General features: G+C 38.2%; 1 protein-coding gene across 1 annotated transcript in view; it reads left to right on the top strand.

Annotated features, from left to right (window-relative positions):
* RASA3 (RAS p21 protein activator 3) overlaps window positions 1-19,483 on the top strand; it is a 131,935-nt gene extending 112,452 nt beyond the window's left edge. Inside the window, exons 12-24 of the mRNA XM_034074338.1 lie at window positions 575-689; window positions 1,565-1,639; window positions 2,127-2,250; window positions 3,349-3,455; window positions 4,094-4,171; window positions 5,094-5,171; window positions 5,691-5,764; window positions 9,542-9,648; window positions 10,588-10,670; window positions 14,105-14,316; window positions 15,058-15,161; window positions 17,177-17,360; window positions 17,630-19,483. Of these exons, the coding sequence (XP_033930229.1) occupies window positions 575-689; window positions 1,565-1,639; window positions 2,127-2,250; window positions 3,349-3,455; window positions 4,094-4,171; window positions 5,094-5,171; window positions 5,691-5,764; window positions 9,542-9,648; window positions 10,588-10,670; window positions 14,105-14,316; window positions 15,058-15,161; window positions 17,177-17,360; window positions 17,630-17,705 (1,417 nt within the window). The 3' untranslated portion in view covers window positions 17,706-19,483. The remainder of the gene's footprint in view (window positions 1-574; window positions 690-1,564; window positions 1,640-2,126; window positions 2,251-3,348; window positions 3,456-4,093; window positions 4,172-5,093; window positions 5,172-5,690; window positions 5,765-9,541; window positions 9,649-10,587; window positions 10,671-14,104; window positions 14,317-15,057; window positions 15,162-17,176; window positions 17,361-17,629) is intronic.
* Window positions 19,484-19,788: the final 305 nt, after the last annotated feature.

The raw sequence follows: 19,788 nt of genomic DNA, 5'->3' as shown, positions 1-19,788 counted from the left end.
CAGGCTTAGCTCTCAGCAGAATTGGGATCTGCATTGTTTTAATAGTGTTATCACAGAACAGTGCTGTAAGTCACTTAGAAGAGATGGCCATGTCATTGGAGCCAGTGTTTTCTTCTCCCTTTCCAGTTTACAAGCATTTTTTTTGTAGGGGAAAGTAGTAGGTCATGTGTAATGTCCAGTGTTGTGGGGACTAAAATCACTGCCTCCTTCCCTTACTCAAATTAATGCTGTTCTGTAGCACATGAAATTAAGCGTGTTTTCCCTCATTTATACTATAAACCCCTTTGATCTGAGCCTTTGTGTTGCTGTGTGTTTGAATGGCATACTGAGCACACAGCACTGATAGAAAGAAGGAAATCTATAGTCCCTCTGGACTTAACCATGAGTACTGCTTTTCTGTTTTAACCTGGAAGTGCAGTAAATGCTACATGACTTTGACGGCAGGCTGGTGTCAAACGGAATATTTGGTTGTGCATTCAAACCCAGATTTCTGCCACTTTTCACCACTTTTCAATTCCATATATTAGCAGTTTATTACAAAGAGACTAAATTACAGAAAATTGTTCTCTTCCAGAGATCCAAACACCATTTTCAGAGGAAACTCATTAACTTCTAAGTGCATTGATGAGACAATGAAACTGGCAGGGATGCATTATCTGCAAGTTACACTAAAGCCGATTATAGATGAGGTAAGAGTGGTTTAGACTGTTTATTTGATAAAATGTCATTGTAAAAGGTCCTCAGGGAGCAGATGCTTTTTATTCCTTTCTGGTTTAGGTGACTTTGTGGAAATAATGCTTAAGATATGTTAAAATCCTGTGTGTTTAGCCACAGCTGAGTCACCCAATTCAGAAGCAGTTGGGTTGTATTAAAGGAAAAGCTTTCATTTATTTAATTACTCTATTCCATAAAATCTAACATTTATCATTTCTGAGAAAATATTAAAGTAACAGCTTAGATGAATAAAGAGTATCTACAGCAGAAAGCTGCTGGGAAGCTATAATACGTCTCAGCCAGTGGGTATAAAGGAATAAAATTATTCCTAGATAACTGTGTATGTGGTGCATGTATTGTAACCATGGTTTATTATCTATCCAGTCCAGAACTGTGGGTGTGAGTATTTTAGTGCTGTAATTGGACAGCACTTTCAGACCACAGACTTCCTTTAAATGATTTGACAGTTTCTTCAGCTGTTGTTTTAATGTTTCATCAGAAAATGTCAAGTTGTTAAAGAATATAGATACACATTCAAAATTGCCTGTTTTGCGAAAATGTGGCTTTTATTGAACAGCCTTTCATGAGAGAGTCTACAGAAAAATGCTACACTTTAGTTGAAGGAAAGGGTAGAACAAATTAATGCTACTTTTGGGGGAAAAAAATTAATATCGCTTATAATTTACCTTCAGTGCTTTGTCAAGACAACAAAAATACATCTACAAAAATTTATGAAATTGCCTTTGGCCTTTTACCTCAAAAAACCCTCACAGATTATGCTTTTTACAAAACTTTTTCTATTTGAAGATAAACTAATATGTTGAATGTTCACTGTATTATTTTTTTCTAGATCTGTCAGGTCCATAAACCTTGTGAAATTGATCCTGTGAAATTAAAGGATGGTGAAAACCTGGAAAATAACAGGGTATGCGTTAGATTTTGAAGATATAATCTCTGTTTACACTACCAAGTTTAACAGAGTTCCTCAGATGTTTGATATTGCAAATAATTTGTCATTCATTAGAATATACTGAAGGCTTTCTCAACACCGCAGACTGCTGTAATTATTTTTGCAACAGCTTTACATTATGCTATAAATACAATATCTGTAGAATGTTAATCACTTCTTCCCTGCCCTTGGAGATAACTTAGCCTGTGGTTCCACTGGTGACTTAGAAAATGGTGCTATGAGAAGGAGCAATATGCCATACAGCCATGTCACTTGATATGGAATAATATTTTTACTCTTGTACTTGAATATGTGCACTTAACAAAGACAGTATCATTGAGTGTGAGGTTGTTTTGAAGTGGGAATCTTTTAGCGATGCCCTTATGAATAAACCCAGGAATAACACAGCTTTCCATATCAGAAAGTGATACTAATATTGTCATAATCATTGCTTTTTTTTCAGGAAAATCTGAGGCAATATGTTGATCGCATTTTTACTGTAATTACAAAATCTGGTGTAAGCTGCCCTACAGTGATGTGCGATATTTTCTTTTCACTGAGAGAATCAGCTGCCAAACGGTTTCAAGGTAAGTTTCTATATATTGTTTTATTTTGCATCACTGATAGCTTTTCAATGTAGGTGTAGTCTAGCAGTGTGCACTATCCATGGTGGATTTAATAATTGAGCAGCAGCTTATCAAAAATACCATTGGAGTATGTATTAATGTGGAAGGAATAATCAAGTTAAAAAACAGCAAAGAATATGGCTTTGTATGAGTTTTCTTTAAATATCTTTCCAAGGAAAACAGCATTTAAAAAGAGCGTTATGATGGTATGTATGTTTCAATATTTGCAAAGTATGCTCAGTCTTCAAATGTTCAGGTTGTTGTCATGGCTCATTCTGCAGGCTCCATGCAGCTGAATTATTTTCTGTTCATATGCCAATCTGTAAATTATTTGACCTATTGCAAGCTCATTGCCATGTGCTGCAAATGTTTTCTGGCTGTCAATAGAGAATTCTTTCTGCTCTCTCCTAGTTATTTTGGCTCTGCAAGAATGAGAGAACAATATAGAACTGGAATTGAGCCTAATGACCAACCTGTGCATTTTCATGAAGTGAGGCAGATTACAATAAGGAAGTTTTAAGAGAGAATAATTCAAGTTCAGCTTTTAAACAAACACTTCATACTAGAGAAGCTCAAGCAGAAAGCCATTGACTGTGCTGTGTACTGCTTATTTTATATTAAATGTATTTTCTTAAGTACCAACTGGGATAGATATATTAAGAATCTCTACAGCACTTGTGCTCAGGGCTCTAACTAGATTACCTAGAGCTGGCCTCAGTGCTGAGCCTTTCATAAAGTATGTAAATTATTCATCATACTTCAGTTGTATTGATGGAATAGTGGATGTTTATGTGAAATTCCCTGTGCAGTGGAAAAGTGAATGGTGTTCTCATAGCCTGTGTCATGAACTTGTTTTTTTTTAAAAGCCTGTCATTAACAATTCCTTGGTTTATGCTGGCAGATCTCTGGCTCCAAATCCTCCATCAGTTCATCCTGTAATTCCAAATACAGACACTTCCAGCACATGCTTGAGTTAGCTTTCTGAAGGGATTCTGATAATTTCTGAAGTTTTTTAAGGAAGGATTATTGAAATGCTGAGTAGAGGTCTTTTTTTAATAGGTGACCTAGATGTAAGGTACACAGCTGTCAGCAGCTTTATTTTCCTGAGATTCTTTGCTCCTGCCATTCTTTCTCCAAACCTCTTTCAGCTTACACCACACCATCCAGTAAGTACCATATCATTTTTTTTAGCTATGTATATGGTTCTGTCACCATAGTCTGTCTATGAAGATTCTTACTTCAGTTCTTTTAATAGCCTTTAGGAGAAGTACCTTTGTTAGTTTAAAGATCTGCTGTGTCTGTCTTGGATATGAAGCATATGTTGAATGACTGAGTATGTGAAGAAGTTGGGAGTATGGGAAGAACAGTGAAATTTAAAGACAAACAAAGACGGTCTAATCTGCTGTGAAAAAGATTGTCACTGCTTCATTTTTGCCACATTACATTAATGCTGGGTTGTCAGCAATGTTGAAAATGTTTTGGATCTTAAGCAACTCATTCAAGATTTCTGGTTCTTACTGGGGTAGGGAAGACCTGGACTGTCTTCAAGATAGAAATCTGTGTTTTTGTATTGCAAGTGATAGTCTTTGGTTCTCTGAAGAGCAGTGGGGTAGCTATGAAGTGTGAGGGTTTAAGAGTCCAAAGCCTTTTAAGAAAGCAACTTTATTTCTCTGATATTTTATTGCATCTTTTCTAATTTTATGTTACTTTTCTTAAAATTAAGTAAGAAAGAAGAAATGTAGTTTACCTTTCTCAATTTCATGTTTTAAATAGCTAAGCTGTATAATATTATTCCCTTTCCTAGGATCCTCAGACTTCTCGAACTTTGACTCTTATCTCTAAAACCATTCAAACACTTGGCAGCCTATCAAAATCTAAATCTGTAAGTATGTCGTTTTCATTTAAAGGCTTAATTTAGGAAAGTGATTTCCTTTTTTTTTTTAATCTTTTATCACTTACTGTAATTAAGCCTTTAAAATGCTTGAGTTGCACTAGGCTTATACAAAACTGGTTTATGTTTGCTTTGATTATAAGCCTCTCATGCTCACAGGAAAACTAAATCTTTCTTAATCTGAACTAGATTTCAGTAAAGTAAAATTGTGTGACCAACCCAGAAGTCTGTTCCAGGGCTTTTCATTCCTTCCTTCTGGAAGAAAGGCAGTGATCAGGAGAACCCGTGAAGTTCTCTACTTGCTGCAGATATACATGATAGCAGCTCGACAGGGCTTTACAGATTGTTTCAGCATTGTAAAGCTCAACTGAGAAGAACTCACCAGTAAGGGGAAGGGCTATGCTTCTCTTTTTGTACCAGTTTAGTTTTCTGAGAGTCAATGGTGAGATTAGATCTAGATGCCCATGCTCTGGGTATCTGTTTGAAATAAACCTTATATATCTAAGGCACCACACTGCTGCATCTGGTGGTAATTTGGGGTTGCTGGTGGTCTTGTTAGAATTTACACAGACAGCTGTAGATAAATTTGTATCTTACTTATGAATCCTTTGAGACAATATAATTCTTTCTCTCACACTTTGCCAGCTTCTTTTAGGACCAACATTAAAAGCTGAATCAGAAGTTCTAAGCTTTTGAGGAATGCATTGTTAACTGTAGTTACTGCACATTTGAAATGCATTCTGCTATCTTTTCAAAATAAAAATACATGAAAGTAGCCATTTGCTTATTTTACCTCTGGCCAGAAAAGAAACTCTTATCTAAAGTGGCTTGTCTCATGGTCTACTGCTGTTAACAATAATATTTTCTGTATAAACTCTATTATGATATGCATGGTTTTGGCTTTATATTTCAGGCCAATTTCAAGGAATCCTACATGGCTACTTTTTATGACTATTTTAATGAGCAGAAATATGCAGATGCAGTAAAAAATGTAAGTAATGCATGTGGGTGTTCTGAAAATCCTGCTGTGTGTTGAAGCTGATGCTCAGAGTCCTATAATGTAATGCAAACTGTTTGTAAACCAGGAACCATGTGCTGGAAGAAGCAGACTGATTAATATTCAAGAAACTTATATTAAATTATGTGAATGTCAGTAGTAGAATCTCTGGATCTGTTTCTACTTAATAATTATGTTGAATTAGCAAGCTGCTGCTTAGAGCTTGAGACGTGTGTGCTTCTGTGATGAAATTGCCTAGTACAAAAGGAATTGAAAGAAATGTATAACAAAGGAGAAGCACAAGAAGAGTTTGTCATCTACAGTCATTCTGCTTAAGCACATTTGTGCTATTTTTAGTTTACAACCAAGGAAACCTCCCAAATTCCTCAAGCTTCTGCTGTTACCTTCTGTTTAACTACTTTTACAATATTTTCTTGTAGCTGTGTGCTGTAGATTTTAATTTGGGTAGTGCAGTCCTGTCATTTTTATATCTGCTTTTTGTTCACCTTTTAGTTTCTAGATTTAATTTCATCTTCGGGAAGAAGAGATCACAAGAGCATAGAGCAACCTATATTGCTTAAAGAAGGGTAAGCATGTGTCTGCAACAAAACCCTCTACTTGTGTGCTTGCTACTATTCTAAGGCAGCTATCTTTTTTTTCCACCACTCCTATTCCATCTATGCGTTCAGAGAAGAATGCAGGAAGATTCATGTGTTCCTATTTCTACTCTCTGTGGCTGCTGTAGCTGATTTTAACATCTTTTTCATTTGATTTAAACATCTTAAATTAAGTATGCTTTGAAATAAGCAGGGGAAAAAGAAGCCTGTAGAACTTAATTAGCACAGCAAAGGCAAAATAAACTTAAATCAGCATTTTGCTAAAATCAAGTTGATTTTTCTTTTTTTCCAGAGCTCAAGTGAACAAAAGCTGTAAAATTCCACTATGAAGGCAGATAATGAACACCTTAGTGAGGGCTAATCCTTCAAGCAGAATATGCTTTTGCTGCCCTATAAGATCCATATGCTAATCATTATCATGGTGATTACGAGGAAAAATTGTGATGCATTTGGAACAGTTTCTCCTTTTAGTACCTTTTGTTTTTTTTTTTTTTTTTTGGAAGCATGTTCCATGTGCCATATTAGTTCTAGATACCAGTGGCTGACCTGTGCTGTGTTACAGAAACTGTGTTCTTAAGATCATCTAAGTGCACAGTGAAAACGGCTTCTTTGAGCTGGGAGGAAGAAAATAAAAAGTCTAAATTCGTCCTGTCAGAGCTCAGTAAGCTGAACTGCTGCTTGAAAGTAAGCTTTCATGGTAGCCCTAAGTAATGCAAAAACTAGGTTTTTGGTGAAGACATGACTACCTCTTCCAGTTAATCTCTGCAGTTCACTTCATCTGTCCCTAGAAGCAAGTTTGTCTATTTTAATTCTGTACATTTATCATTCTTTTGTTTTTGAAAATAAATGTATAGTTTGTGACATTTTCCCTCTAACTCTAAAACGTTCTATTTTTTTTTCTGCCTGTCTTTCTTTTGCTCCTGTCTGATTCTTTTTCTGTCTTTCCTTGCTCGGCCTGTGGCTGCTGTTGTAAGGACTCTAAAACTAACAGTAAAGAAAGTTGATGGTAATAGTTCATGCAGGTAAGATGGTAGGAGCAGTTGGTGCTTTGCTGTAGCTACTGGCTGACAGCATGTCCTTCCTTCGCAGCTATAGACTTGTCTCACTTAACTCTGGGGAGGAAGTACTCTCTTTAACAATCCTGAAATGCTTGTATCAGCCCAGCAGAGAACATTTTGTTGTATTTCTTGACGTTGAACAACACTGGTTTTGTTTCGTTTCCCCCCCCCCCCTTTGTTAAAACAAAAACCTGATGAAAATAAAATACTTTTATCTGTAGGCAGAGGCTTCAAGAAGCACTGAGATTTGCTTAATATTCAGTGTGTAGATCCTGATGAACTTAATGGAAATGATTAAGAAGTGGCCATACAAAAGAAATGAGAAAACTAGGCACTTCTAAGTAGCATTCATGTAAATTATTCTCAGGGTTAAGGAGTGGCCTTCAGCTGTCTATTTTTCCTGACATTTTGCATTATTGTCATGTTATATCATGGGGAGTGAGTGGGAATTTTCACAGCCTTTGATCTGATTCTTTTCCACACTTATTGGCTGGTTAGTGGGGTTTCTGGTTGGATTTGCAATGCTTTTGTTTGCTTTTGTTTTTTTAATCTATCTTGCTTCTGTTAGAATATCTAGATGGAAGGCTATAGTGTATGTACTTTTGAGTGAACGTACAATATCAAAGATTAGTCACTGGCACTTGGGTTTGCTGGCGTTCATCATGCCATTGCTGCTTAACACCTCACTGCCTGGTTCTTTCCAAAAGAAAGGAGATTAAAAAGAGAACTAGTCCTGCCATTCTTGTAGGTGAAAGGGGTGTGTTGATGCTTCCAAACAAGACTAAGGCAGATCCAAATTCAAGTCTGCCATAAACATGAGCAGAAGCAGGATCTCTAAGCACCCACCCACTGAAATGGGCTTAACCTTAGACTTTTTTCCCCATTGTGCTTCTAACTGTTTGCTGTGATTTATCACATGTTCTGTGAATGTTAGAAACAAAGAATTGACTTATAACTTCTTTGGCTTAGAATGCTTGTCATCTATCTGTGGGAAATAGAAGCATGTTCTCCTCTTGGCTATGTCAGCTATGAAGAAATTAATTAGGAATGTGCTTCTAGCTCTGCATTATGGAGTTTTTGTTTCAAAGAAGCAGCTGTGTACGAGTTTGCAGTTTTAAGTCACCTTTTAAGTGTTGGCATGGGAAGGAAGAGAAACTAACTTAAAGAGCATGTTGTTCAGCCCAAGGATATCTGCTTTTCTCTTGAAATTTGCCTTAACCTTAAAATATGAAGCCTACCACCAGTGGGCATGGTGGTGACCTGAATCACATGGTTTTATTAAATATTTCTTGGATAATCCAAGAATAGGGACTGAGACAGTAACTGTCTGACCATTTTAAGAATGAGAGGTGTGTAACTATAGCTGACTTAAAAAAAGAATCTGTTGCTCTATATGATCCTTGTCAGCTTTTGTCCAGACAACTCGAAATGGGCAGCAGACATCAGCCCAGCTGGTTACAAAACAGTTAAAGTCTAAAGGAACTTGGGTTTATCTTTGAGCTTTAGACAGACCTCGGTTCAGTTGGATACAATGCAGTTTTTGACTGGAGATACCAGAAGTGAGAAATAGTATTAGCTCTTCCAAGCATTTTAGATCTGCTATTGAAAATCTTCAACCAAATTGTTTGCTGTTCTCTCCGTGTGCTCTTTGTGCTGTATATTGTCTTCCTACTTGATAAAAACTACTCTGTAGTAAGTAGTTTTTACTCCATTATACAATTCTGTATTTGGCACAATAGTTAATGTAGTGTGTAGAGTAGCTGTTACCAACTCTTTATTGCATATGCATACACATTTTGTTTTTAACCAGGAATGATGCTAAGCAGTATGATATCACTAGGCTTTCCAAAGTCACTTTGAAGCTTTTGGACTGATTTAGTCGTTAGGAAGGTGGTGGATATCTCACAGTTTCTTGTAAGCTAATTCAAGTTTGAAATTAATTAAAACTGGCAATTCACTAAATGAATGCCCCTCCTCTGCAAAAAAAAGGAGGGCTAGGGCATAAAACTTTCAGCCATCAGATGGTTTTGTATGTTACTGAAAATGTGTTTCCAACTGTAGCATCAATGTGCAATTGCAAATGGAGGTGTGGAACATCCTGGGTTTCTTTCTAGAGCTTCAGAGTGACTAAAGCATGTAAGGATACAGTCCCTGTGCTCCAGAGGCTTGACCACCTACCTTTTAATTATTAAATTTACTCTCAATCTTTTAGGCTTTCTCACAGCTTTAAAAAAATAAAATTAGAAAAGCTTGTAGAATTAACAGGTCAAGCTTAGCAGAGCAGTACTAACCATGTTCTGTCCTTTTTTGCTGTAGTAGGAAATAATTTAACTGGATTTAGCTGAGGAAAGCATACAAACTGCAGTTCAACTAAGTAGAGCCCCTATGTAGCCTGCAAGTCAAGCTACAGATCTTGCCTGTTACCTAAATCTGGGAAAAGGATAGGCTTAACTAACAGGTGTGCTAAACCTGTCCCAGTTGGACTTTCCTTTACGGGTCTATACAAAGCCTCAATAATTAGAAAACACTGTGTGCGCCCTCCTAAAGCTTTGCAAGTGTCATTGTGTATGTGTATGTATATATGCATATAGGTCTAAATCTATATAAGTAAATATATGTATGCATATATTTGTATGCATGTATATATAAAATCCAGTGTATTGTTAACAACTGTTGTCCTGTTTACTAGGTTCATGATCAAGAGAGCACAAGGTAGAAAACGATTCGGCATGAAAAACTTCAAGAAAAGATGGTTTCGCCTCACAAACCATGAGTTTACGTACCAGAAAAGCAAAGGTAACAAAGGTTTGCCAGTCTTTTTTTTGATGCATTAAAGCACAGATTACTCATAAGGATTGTGTAAGAACAGAAGACTGAGATCTAGATCTGTAACAGTAGAAGGCATAGTGCAGGCAAGTCTATAAGCCTGTATGTTCTTGCCCTTTTTTAGTATGCTATACTGACTGTTAAAATGATTCTTGGATAGCACAGTAGCCTATAAATTAGCAGAAAATGTCACAATATTTGTCTGATATCAGTTAGCAACATCATCATATTGAAGAGGTTTCATGGTTACCTAGCAGATTGTCCAAGGAAACAAAACTCAGGATACACATACGTTATGCTGGAGTTTGAGTGTTGAACATTCTCAGATGCATCTCTGCTTGTTTTTTTAGCCCTGGCACAGCTGGCTGCAGTAGGAAGAGATTTGCCTGTAAGCTTTGAACTTGCAAAAATGTGTTCACTTAATGTTGCCTAATATTAAGGATTGTGCTTTTCACAAATTGTCTGTTCAGTAGTACACAACGAATACCACTTCCTTCTATTATATAAACACATAGGGAATGAGAAAGATAAGGAAACATGTTCGGATCATGCCAGTTATTGTTTCACACTCAACTTTGAGATCTTGCATCGCCACCACCAAGCTAGTTCTGTTGAGCTGACAGGAATGATTTCTTTCATTGTCACCCTCTCAGGAAATGCACTGTGTCCTCCTGCAGTAGTGAGTTTCTAAGAGATTTGCTAGCATAACGTAATGCAGCTGGAAACAGAAATGAACTTAAGATAATGCTTAAGGACCATGCTAGTAAACCCCTGCTGAATGAAAGAGGTTTTTTTCTTGTGGAGTCAAAATGATCTACAAAGGAACTGAATCAGCCCTTAAAATAAGGGCAGAGGGTGAAGCTGAGTTGTGAACCAGTTGCTCAGTATCTCTGTGTGTCTGTTCTGCAGGTGATCACCCTCTGTGTAGCATTCCAATTGAAAACATTCTTGCAGTGGAAAGACTGGAGGAGGAATCCTTTAAAATGAAAAATGTAAGTAGGTCATCTTCATTAATGTACTTGTTAGGCTGGTCTAGACCCACCAGCTAAATTGCCTTTTTCCCTTTGTAACCTGGATTGGATTTCTATCAAAAGATGTACAACCACAGCTGCTTGTTCTGTATATAGTAGCAGGAGTTTCCAAAAGTACAACCCATTCAGATTCTTAACAGCCCAGTCAGCAGTCCTTGGATTTCATGATCTGCAGCACACTCAGTACTGACCACTGCTGATCAGCTGTCTGGGCTCCATAATGTCAGACACAGGTAAGATGATCAAGTCCCTGCCCTTTCTGTCAGACCTCTCTGTTGGAAAGGAACTGGCTGCTTATAATTGTGACGGATCACATCTTTCCAGTGCTTATGTATTTGGGTTAGGTCATGTGCCAAAGCAACATCTGTGCTGTGCTAGTATGGTTTAGCATTTTGATTGCCACATTAGGGAATAAAATAAAGCTGTACTTCTCTTGCATGGAACACTACTGCCAGCTGTATGTGATACATGCCATTCATTGTGTAAGAACAGTTCTTGGACATGACCAGTTTAGGTGATGTTGGGAGTCTTTTTTGTACTTTTCTGCCTGTAAAGCTGAGTACAGACTTTAAAAAGTTTTATTTAAAAATAAACAGAAAAACAACTCAGTGTTTTCCAATTCTAAACATGCATCTAGTACAGACTTATTTACATACATAAATGGTTGTGAGTTTACCTTTTCTGCCTTCAAGTCTTTCCTGATATCTTCACTGTTTGTGGACGCCATGCAGGGCAGTGATCAAACCTGCCCTAGATATTAGGTTCCTCAAACAGCACTAAGTGCCTGTAACAAAGTGCTTGACTATTTTCCCTGTCTCAGGTATTATTTTGGTAGCACATATCTCTCTGTTTAAAGATGGAACAAATTTTAGTTCACTTGCTTCTTAGAGCACATCTTCCTTGTACTGTAGCTGGCTCTTGTGTTTATAACCCTTGTTAATTACATAAGCAAAAGTAAGTAAGCTGAAAAATAGTTTTCAAGCTATCAGAAGGCAGCTGTAACATACAATGAATGCTGCCAACTGTACTCTGCAACATAACTTGATTGAACTAAAAGTAGCCACACCGTTAAGATAAAATATACTGTGTGGGGAGGAGCTGAGCTGTAATTCTGATCAACTCCTCAGTGACAGCAGTCTTTAACTTATGCTGAGTCTGCTGGGCTAGAATGCATCCAAAATATCCCTTTATTGTGAAGATTTATTATTCCTTTAGCGTCCCATTGTTGTTAAAATCAGAAATGGTGTGCTATTTTGCTTGCTTAAATTCACTATTACCTGGGAAACGAGAGTGACTGCATCCATTCTGGAAAGTAAGATTCAGAGTCTTTCCATAAACAGTAGAAAATACCATTATCACCTTCCCATGCTAATATATTCCCATATATCTTGCCATATATAGATAGACTACTGCAGCAAGAAGAGAATTCTTAAAACACCATGGCAGATGTATTTGCGATGGATATTCCATCGTAAGTGCTAAGTGTGATTAAAGATTCACATTTTCTATACATGCTCCCTATGTATCTGTGCTCTGAATTGCACCAAGTGTATCTTACTCCTTATAAATCTGCCTGTCTGGCAGTATGGCCAGTAGCCTTCATCTTCCTTAAGCATTCTTTGAGGGGGAAGGTGGTGTGGCTTTAAGTACTGTTCAGGTCTTCTCTACTGTTTAAGAAGCAGCTGGTAGGTTTGTTACTGTAGAGGTCTTGCAACCACTTGAAATTCTTGGCTTAGTTGTGGGCTTCTCACTAACAGTTGCCATATGTTAGTTCACTTAGGTTGGTATCCCCTTACACAAAGCCATACTCCTTAAATGTGTTCCTTTGTTGTAATGCAGAAGGCTCCATTGACCCCAGCAGGACATTAAAATTCTTTTTCCTCTAGCTGTATTAATGAAGGATTGAGCCGCATGATCCAGTCTTCCTCATTCCTTCCTTCCCTATTATCCAGACTCAAATTGACAGTTATGTCCTAAAAAGCTTTATTAAAATTACTGTCTTTGGTGTGTATTTTGGCAGTTCTGGGCTGATTACACTAGCAGGTCCTACTCCTCTGTTGTGTGTTGTGCCTTACTAATTATTGTCTGACATTCATGGAGGTACTAAATCCAGGGGAATGACTGTTGCAGCTTTCCTTTTCCTGTTAGAAGAGATGTTATAATTAAACCGTTTGCAAATTAGCAAGTATATTTACAAGCTACTCTGAATGATGTGCACCTAAAGGAGTCACGAGGGAAGAAGAGATTGCTGCTGGTGTCAGTCTGCAACATTCTCCTGACCAGCTGAATTCAGGCCGATGTTTCAGGTCTTTGTAATACACAAAAGTGAATTTCAATTTTGGTGGGATTTTTCTTTTTCTTTTTTTTTTTTTGTGGGGAGGGCTGGGGAAGGGGGGTTTGTGCCCCTGTTTTTAAAGTAACACAGGGAAACCTGCCATTTGGAAAATAATACTCTGCACAGTATAGGCACTGTAATGTCAGTGTCTTGAATAACTGAATTAAGAGTAGAGGGGATTTAAGAATACCTGGGGGAGAAGAAAACTCATTAAAATCAAGTGTTTGCAGAAAGTTAATGAAATAACGATGTTTGGCACTTGCTTTTTCAAAATTTGCAGTTAAGATCAGTAACTTGAACTTAGTTATCTTCAGTGCATGATCAGTTTAATGAAGCAGTAAGACTGTACATCAGAAACTTGTGTCTTCAACAGGAGGAAAATAAATGTGATTGTGCCATTTTAGGTCTCAAGCTGTTCTGAATAGGCAGGTTAGTTTTAGTTCAGTTTTCTAGTGCCCATCCCATCATACAGAATTAATGTGTAACTATTCGAACAACCCAACAGCAATTAAAGAGAAACTGTGTTGCTGTGATTTGCTAATTGCAGCTGTAATTGGTGCAGAAGCATGGAAGTTATTGAAAGGAAAGAATCATGCTGAAATAGGTGTTAAAACCCTAGAGATATGGCAGTATTAAAGCAGCGCTGTCTCTTAAGGCAGGATCCAGACTTTCGTTTTCCTTTTTTCTGCCCTCTGCTGACTAGCATTTCCTTTCAGCCCTGCTTTGAGTTCCTCTGTCAGCCTTCCAAAAGTTGGAGCTGTAGTATTACTGAAATTGCATCCCTGGGGCTGACAACAAATCTTGTTGAGGCCCAACCAGCAAGTTGATATTAGCTGTTTATAAATCATCTCCTACAGGAACAGTATCTTATTCCTAGTACAAGGTGAAAGGTCTTGTTTTGAGGGCACATTTGCTGGTCGATTTTGTGTTGAAATGTATTTATTGATGCATTCTTTTAGCATGCTGTTTTTTGCCTTTAATAAATCATCAGTCTGAGCCAGCTTTAGGTTCACCATCAAATTCTGCTGGTTTATTCTGTGGCTTATTTCCTTATTTGCAGATGTTCCAGGTGATCCAGCCTGAAAGAAGAGTCCTATATATCCAAGCAAATAATTGTGTAGAGGCCAAGGACTGGATTGATATCCTCACCAAAGTGAGCCAATGCAACAAGAAGAGACTCACAGTGTACCATCCCTCTGCCTATCTGAATGGCCACTGGCTTTGCTGTAAAGCTACTGCAGACAATACTCCTGGCTGCACACCCTGCACAGGGTAAGAACTGGCAACATACTGTTGGTTTAGGTACTGCCAGGGGTGTGTGTGTCTCTGCAGCATGACTTGCAGGTATGCAGTTACCAAGAAGATCTCCCAAGTGTGCTGTTTTCAAAGGCAATGTTTATTCTGTCAGCATCTGCTTATCTTGGTCAAATGTTGGATTTTTTAGAGTTCAGGGCATTGATAGGAGTTGACTGTAGAATGAAATACTTCGGTTCTGATCATCTATCATTAAAAATGTCAGAAATCTCTTTAAGATCTTGTTTGTAAATTATTGGAAGAGACAACCGTCTACTTTTAATTTTAAACTGATCTTTTTCTAAGGGGACCACTCATGCCCTCTACTAAGTGAAGAGGTACTGTCTGGTTTGCGGGAAACAATTTTCATCTCAAATGATGGAAGCAAGAAGTCTATGGTTAGTCTCAGAATGTAAGACCTGGACATTTGGGAGTTCAGTGCTTTGGCTCCTCCATCTGGTTATAGCAGACTAATTCACCAAAATGTCTGGATACTGGTACAGTCTCTTTAAATCAGAGTGAAAGCATGCTAGTAAATCTAGGCATAATGAAGTTTGAACTTCTCTGCCTTTTCTTTTGGGAAAAATTGGAAGTTTTGAGCTTTATTACACACAATCTATTGCCTTTCATGAGTACTCACTTTAATGTTTATTCTTGTTGAGTGCTTTTCATACCATAATAAAGCGTTTAACTTCTGCCTCTCTTCCTGATGTTGTACAGAGGCCTGCCAGCAAATATACAACTGGATATAGATGGAGATAGAGAAACTGAGCGCATCTACTCTCTTTTCAACTTGTACATGCCAAAATTGGAGAAAATGCAAGGTGAGGATGAAAATCATTGCATCTCCAATACACTTATCAAGGCAAATATAAAATTGGCTGTTCTAGCTAGCCCAACCTTCTGAATCACATCCTAGAACACAGTGGCCATTATTTGACTTGTTTTCCCTTCTGCTGTCTTGAAGCAGTTGTGTGAACTATTTTTGGTGCAGTGTTCAGTCCCATAGTCTGTACAAAGTTCTTTGCATAATAGTTGTTTAAAATAAGGTTTTAACCACAGCATCCTAAAATAGTGCAGACACAGAGCATTTCTTGGATTCCCTGAATTAACAAATTGAAGTGTGCATTAAACCAGAAGTTTGCTGATCCTGAAAAGAAGCACCAGTAAAGTTTAATTTTCCGTGAAGTATGGTTTTGTGTTACCATAAGTCATGTGCACATTGCCTGATTCAAATCCCAAGATCTGAATACACATAGTTTCTTCAAGAAGACTCTTTTGTAATTACCAGCAAAAGATGATCCATGGATGTCTGTGAAATGTGGAAAAGTTTTGGCTGGGAAACTCTCGGGAGCTGAGGGGAGCAGAGATTTGATGTAAAGTCTAAAAGAAAGAAGAGGCAGCAGAGGAAGTTAGTACTAGTAGACATGCCAAGAAAAGTATCCGGTGTACATGCTGCCAGACTTGAAATACCAATTTAGCACAGGGAGCGGCAGGGAAGCCTTCACTGTGGCACTGATCTTTAGATAGGACTTTATTTTATAATATGAGATAAGCCAGTGGTGTCAAACACACGGGTTGGAAAGCGCTTTAATCCATTCCTGGCTGCCATGCAGCTGCAAACTTCACATCCCCACCACTTCCGAGCTGTCTGAACAAATGCCTGGCTTTCCCCTGTTCCGAATCCTCACTGCCAGAGCCAGCATCGAGTTTCAATGTCCGGGAAAAGGACACAGGTCTGACACAGACAGTGCAGCAAGAGAAGGTAACTTGAAAGCTGAGGCTGAGCCAGTAGTAAAGCTGGAAAGCTAGGGAAAAATAGAGGCAAAGTATTCTCTCTCCTCTTCTAATACTGTCAGCTACAATGCAGAAGTAGATCACATAATGAATGTGTTGCAAATGTTCACGTGTAATCAGTGTCCACATCTCATAGCCAGGAAGGCTCCCTGGTAGGATAAAAAGGTAGTATGAGTTGTGCCTTTTAGGATATTATCCTGAAGCAGGCAGCCAGGCAGTAGTCATGACATACTTTGATTATGCTTATTTTATGACAGGACAAGGGGTAACGGGTTAAAACTTAAACAGGGGAGGTTTAGACTGGATATAAGGAAGAAATTCTTTACTCTTAGGGTGGTGAGGTACTGGAATGGGTTGCCTAGGGAGGCTGTGAATGCTTCATCCCTGGCAGCGTTCAAGGCCAGGTTGGACAAAGCCTTGTGTGGCATGCTTTAGTATGAGGCGTCCCTGCCCATAACAGGGGGGTTGGAACTAGATGATCTCGGGGTCCTTTCCAATCCTAACTATTCTATGATTCTAATCTTTTATAGAGGTGATGTGGCAAAACATCTTGTGTGACTGCTTCAGCCTGTGATTGTTTTGAATTCAGTCTGTTGCACAGTGCTGTATGTGCTGCTCAGGGATGCAACCTGTCCTGACAAGTGATTATTTGACCTTGTTGCAGGCCAAACCAGCAACACAGTGGCAGAGTTAGGCCTGTGGCAGAGTTCCCAAAGTGTGTGCATGGGGTTCTGCTAGTGGTAATTGAGATGAAAGCATTACCTGTTCAGCAAAGGACCAAGGCATGTCTTTACTGCCCTTGCCTTATGAGACAAGGAGGAGGGAATGGGCATGGGACAGACTTTGTGCCTACCAGCAGCCCAGCAAAGGACAGCAAACTGCTCCTTCTGCTGTTGCTGTCAGACACAGTTCTATGCTTGTCATGCAAAAGCAAACCAAGGAAATGTATGAGCCCTAGACTGAGTATTTTCAGTCTTCTTGTCTCGTTTTTTTTTTCTCTTGTCTATTTGATACCTGTTCCCGTAATTTCTGGGTTTTCCAGAGGCCTGTGGCAGCAAATCTGTGTATGATGGACCTGAAGAGGAAGAATATTCTACATTCATCATTGATGACCCTAAAGAGACGTATAAAACACTAAAGCTGATTATTGAAGGTGTTGGAACTTTAGAGCAGGAGCATGCTCAATATAAGAGAGATAAATTTAAGAAGACAAAATACGGAAGCCAGTAAGTATAATGGGTTGTACAAACAGCAGAACGGTCCTGGGAAAATGATATTTTCCTTGCCCGTGTTCTGGCCTTCACCATATTCATGGCCAAAAAAAAACCCATCAAACACATAGAAAGTAGGATTGTGACTTAGGATTGCTATCACAATATTTGAAAGGTCTATAAGGAATTTTAAAATGTTCTGTTCTGACATTCTGTTGTCCTGACAGAGAATTTTATATATATATATATATATAATATTTTTTCCTTTCTTTCTAATTTTTTAGAGAACATCCCATTGGTGACAAGAGCTTCCAGACATACATCAGGCAGCAGTCAGAGATCTCGGCACATTCCATATGAAGTGCAAAGGAAATCACAGGACAGTGCTGAAAGGTTGATCAGTAAAGCTAAACAGCAGAACAAAAGGGAAGCCACACATGTAGCAAAATGTATGGATAAGTGTCAAGCTTACAAACTTTGAGACTTGCTAAACGTATTCTCTTTTCAAGAAACTGTTATAATAGTTGCTATGCACTTTATTCATCTGGTTATTGACAGATGATAAAACTCTGCCTTCTAGGCAGTTGTTGTCATGTGTATTTTTAAATTTGCTTTGGTTTCTTGGAATCTAGTGATCAGTTCAATGATCAAGGTGTGTGGACTTCATCTGGACAACTTCCAAGCAATTCCTTATGTTTCGGAAACCAAGCATGCTGCTAATATGCAGCATTTTCTAGAATGGTTGTTTGTTACTGTTTTTTGTTCCTGGTTAATGTATATTATGCCACACCTGTGTGTGCTCTCTTAGGAAAAGCTTAGTAACACTTTTAATGCCTGCATTTAGAAAAGAAGCAGAGAAAAAAACCCTCTGTTGTAATCTCTTGCGTTGTAGCTTGTATTCTGAGCAGGTCAAGGAGTAGGCCTTTTTCTTTTATAGCAGCATAATTTTGCTAAATGTGCACAATTTTTAATAGAAATTCAGATCTGAATGGTACTCTTGATATTTTTGAGATACAAAGTCATTTCTCCAGATACATTCAGCAGACTTCGGTTTTGAAGATGCAATCTCAGCAGTATAATAAAACTGACTCTCATGAATAATGAGTAAGAAAGAAATGAACTTACGTCAAAGCTACATGTCTCTCTTATGCAGTCCGGTGAATGGGAATCTTTGAAAGTCAGACAACTGAAAGGCAAGGTAAGCTGATTTGATGACCTTTTGCCACCACAGCGAGAAGGACAAATAAATAGAATACGAGACTGGCAGCTGAGACACACTGAGTCCCAGCACGAAAGCCTTCAAGATGGGTTTTTCTGAGAGAATGTTTAAGCACTGGAGTCCATGCTATCCTAGTACCACTTGCTTTTCTGGAAAATAGGTTTCTACTTTTCCAAAAATGTTTTTAAGTACTTTTTAAAAGAGACTTATTAAAGGGTATTTAGTATATTAACACATGTTATGGTAACTTGTTAATATTCTGACTGTAGTGAAAACGGGATGAGCTGCGTATCTCACTAATACCAACAAAAGTCATTAAGGAGGGGAATAAAGATCTGCTAAATGTAAGATACATATTTATGTATTCTGTTTAGTTGTACACCATAACTTTCCTCTGTATAAGGGTCTGATTTGCAAACATCTAGCTTTGATGGCACAGAAGCCTTGCATGATGGACTTTAAGCTTCTGTAGGAAAGAAGCTAGTGTTGGTTTTAAGCTGAATTGGAACAGAAAGCATTGAACTACCAGTTTAATGTGAAGATATCTGTGTCTTTGCTTAAAGTGTTACAGAATAATTCTCAACTGTGTCCTCATTGCATCTGACATGATTTAAGATGGCTAAAGTACTTTGAATGCCTCTGTTAGTGATGCTCTTAGGAATGAGGTTTTCTTTTTGTTTGAGTATATAGTAGACCACCTCCTAAGTAGATGATAATGATCTTTTATTCATCTTCACCCAGCAGACTGGGAAAGGGAAGTAATGAAGCATTGCAGAGATGCATTTTGGACTCCAAGCTTTTAGCTGCCATGAACTGCAATTTTTAACATGTATTTGTAACTTAATATTGTTTATAAAATACTAATGACCTGTAATGTGTGTTCTACTTGCCAATTAAAGAAATGTTTTATTTCTGAAAACTGTGCACATTTGGAGTCTGTTTAGATTCACAGTGGCCACTGGTGTTGGCACATCATCCACTGTTCAGAGCTGGACAGAGATGGAGATCCTTGTGAGCAGCTGTTGCTGCTGCGAGGTAGGGGTGATACCGTGTTGAAAGGACAAGAGGAAAGAGTTGAGAGGACAGCACTATGCGTGTATATGAGCTCATGAACCTATGGAATCATCACCCTTTTTAATGCGACCTATTTGGTGGCAAAACCTGGAGCATGCTGAGCTCTGTTGGTCTTCTATAGCTTACCAGTCCTCTCTGGATGCTCATGTG

The sequence above is a fragment of the Melopsittacus undulatus genome, chromosome 2 (assembly GCF_012275295.1).
Source record: "Melopsittacus undulatus isolate bMelUnd1 chromosome 2, bMelUnd1.mat.Z, whole genome shotgun sequence".
Taxonomy (NCBI): domain Eukaryota; kingdom Metazoa; phylum Chordata; class Aves; order Psittaciformes; family Psittaculidae; genus Melopsittacus; species Melopsittacus undulatus.
This window is presented reverse-complemented; position numbering and strand designations above follow the sequence as displayed.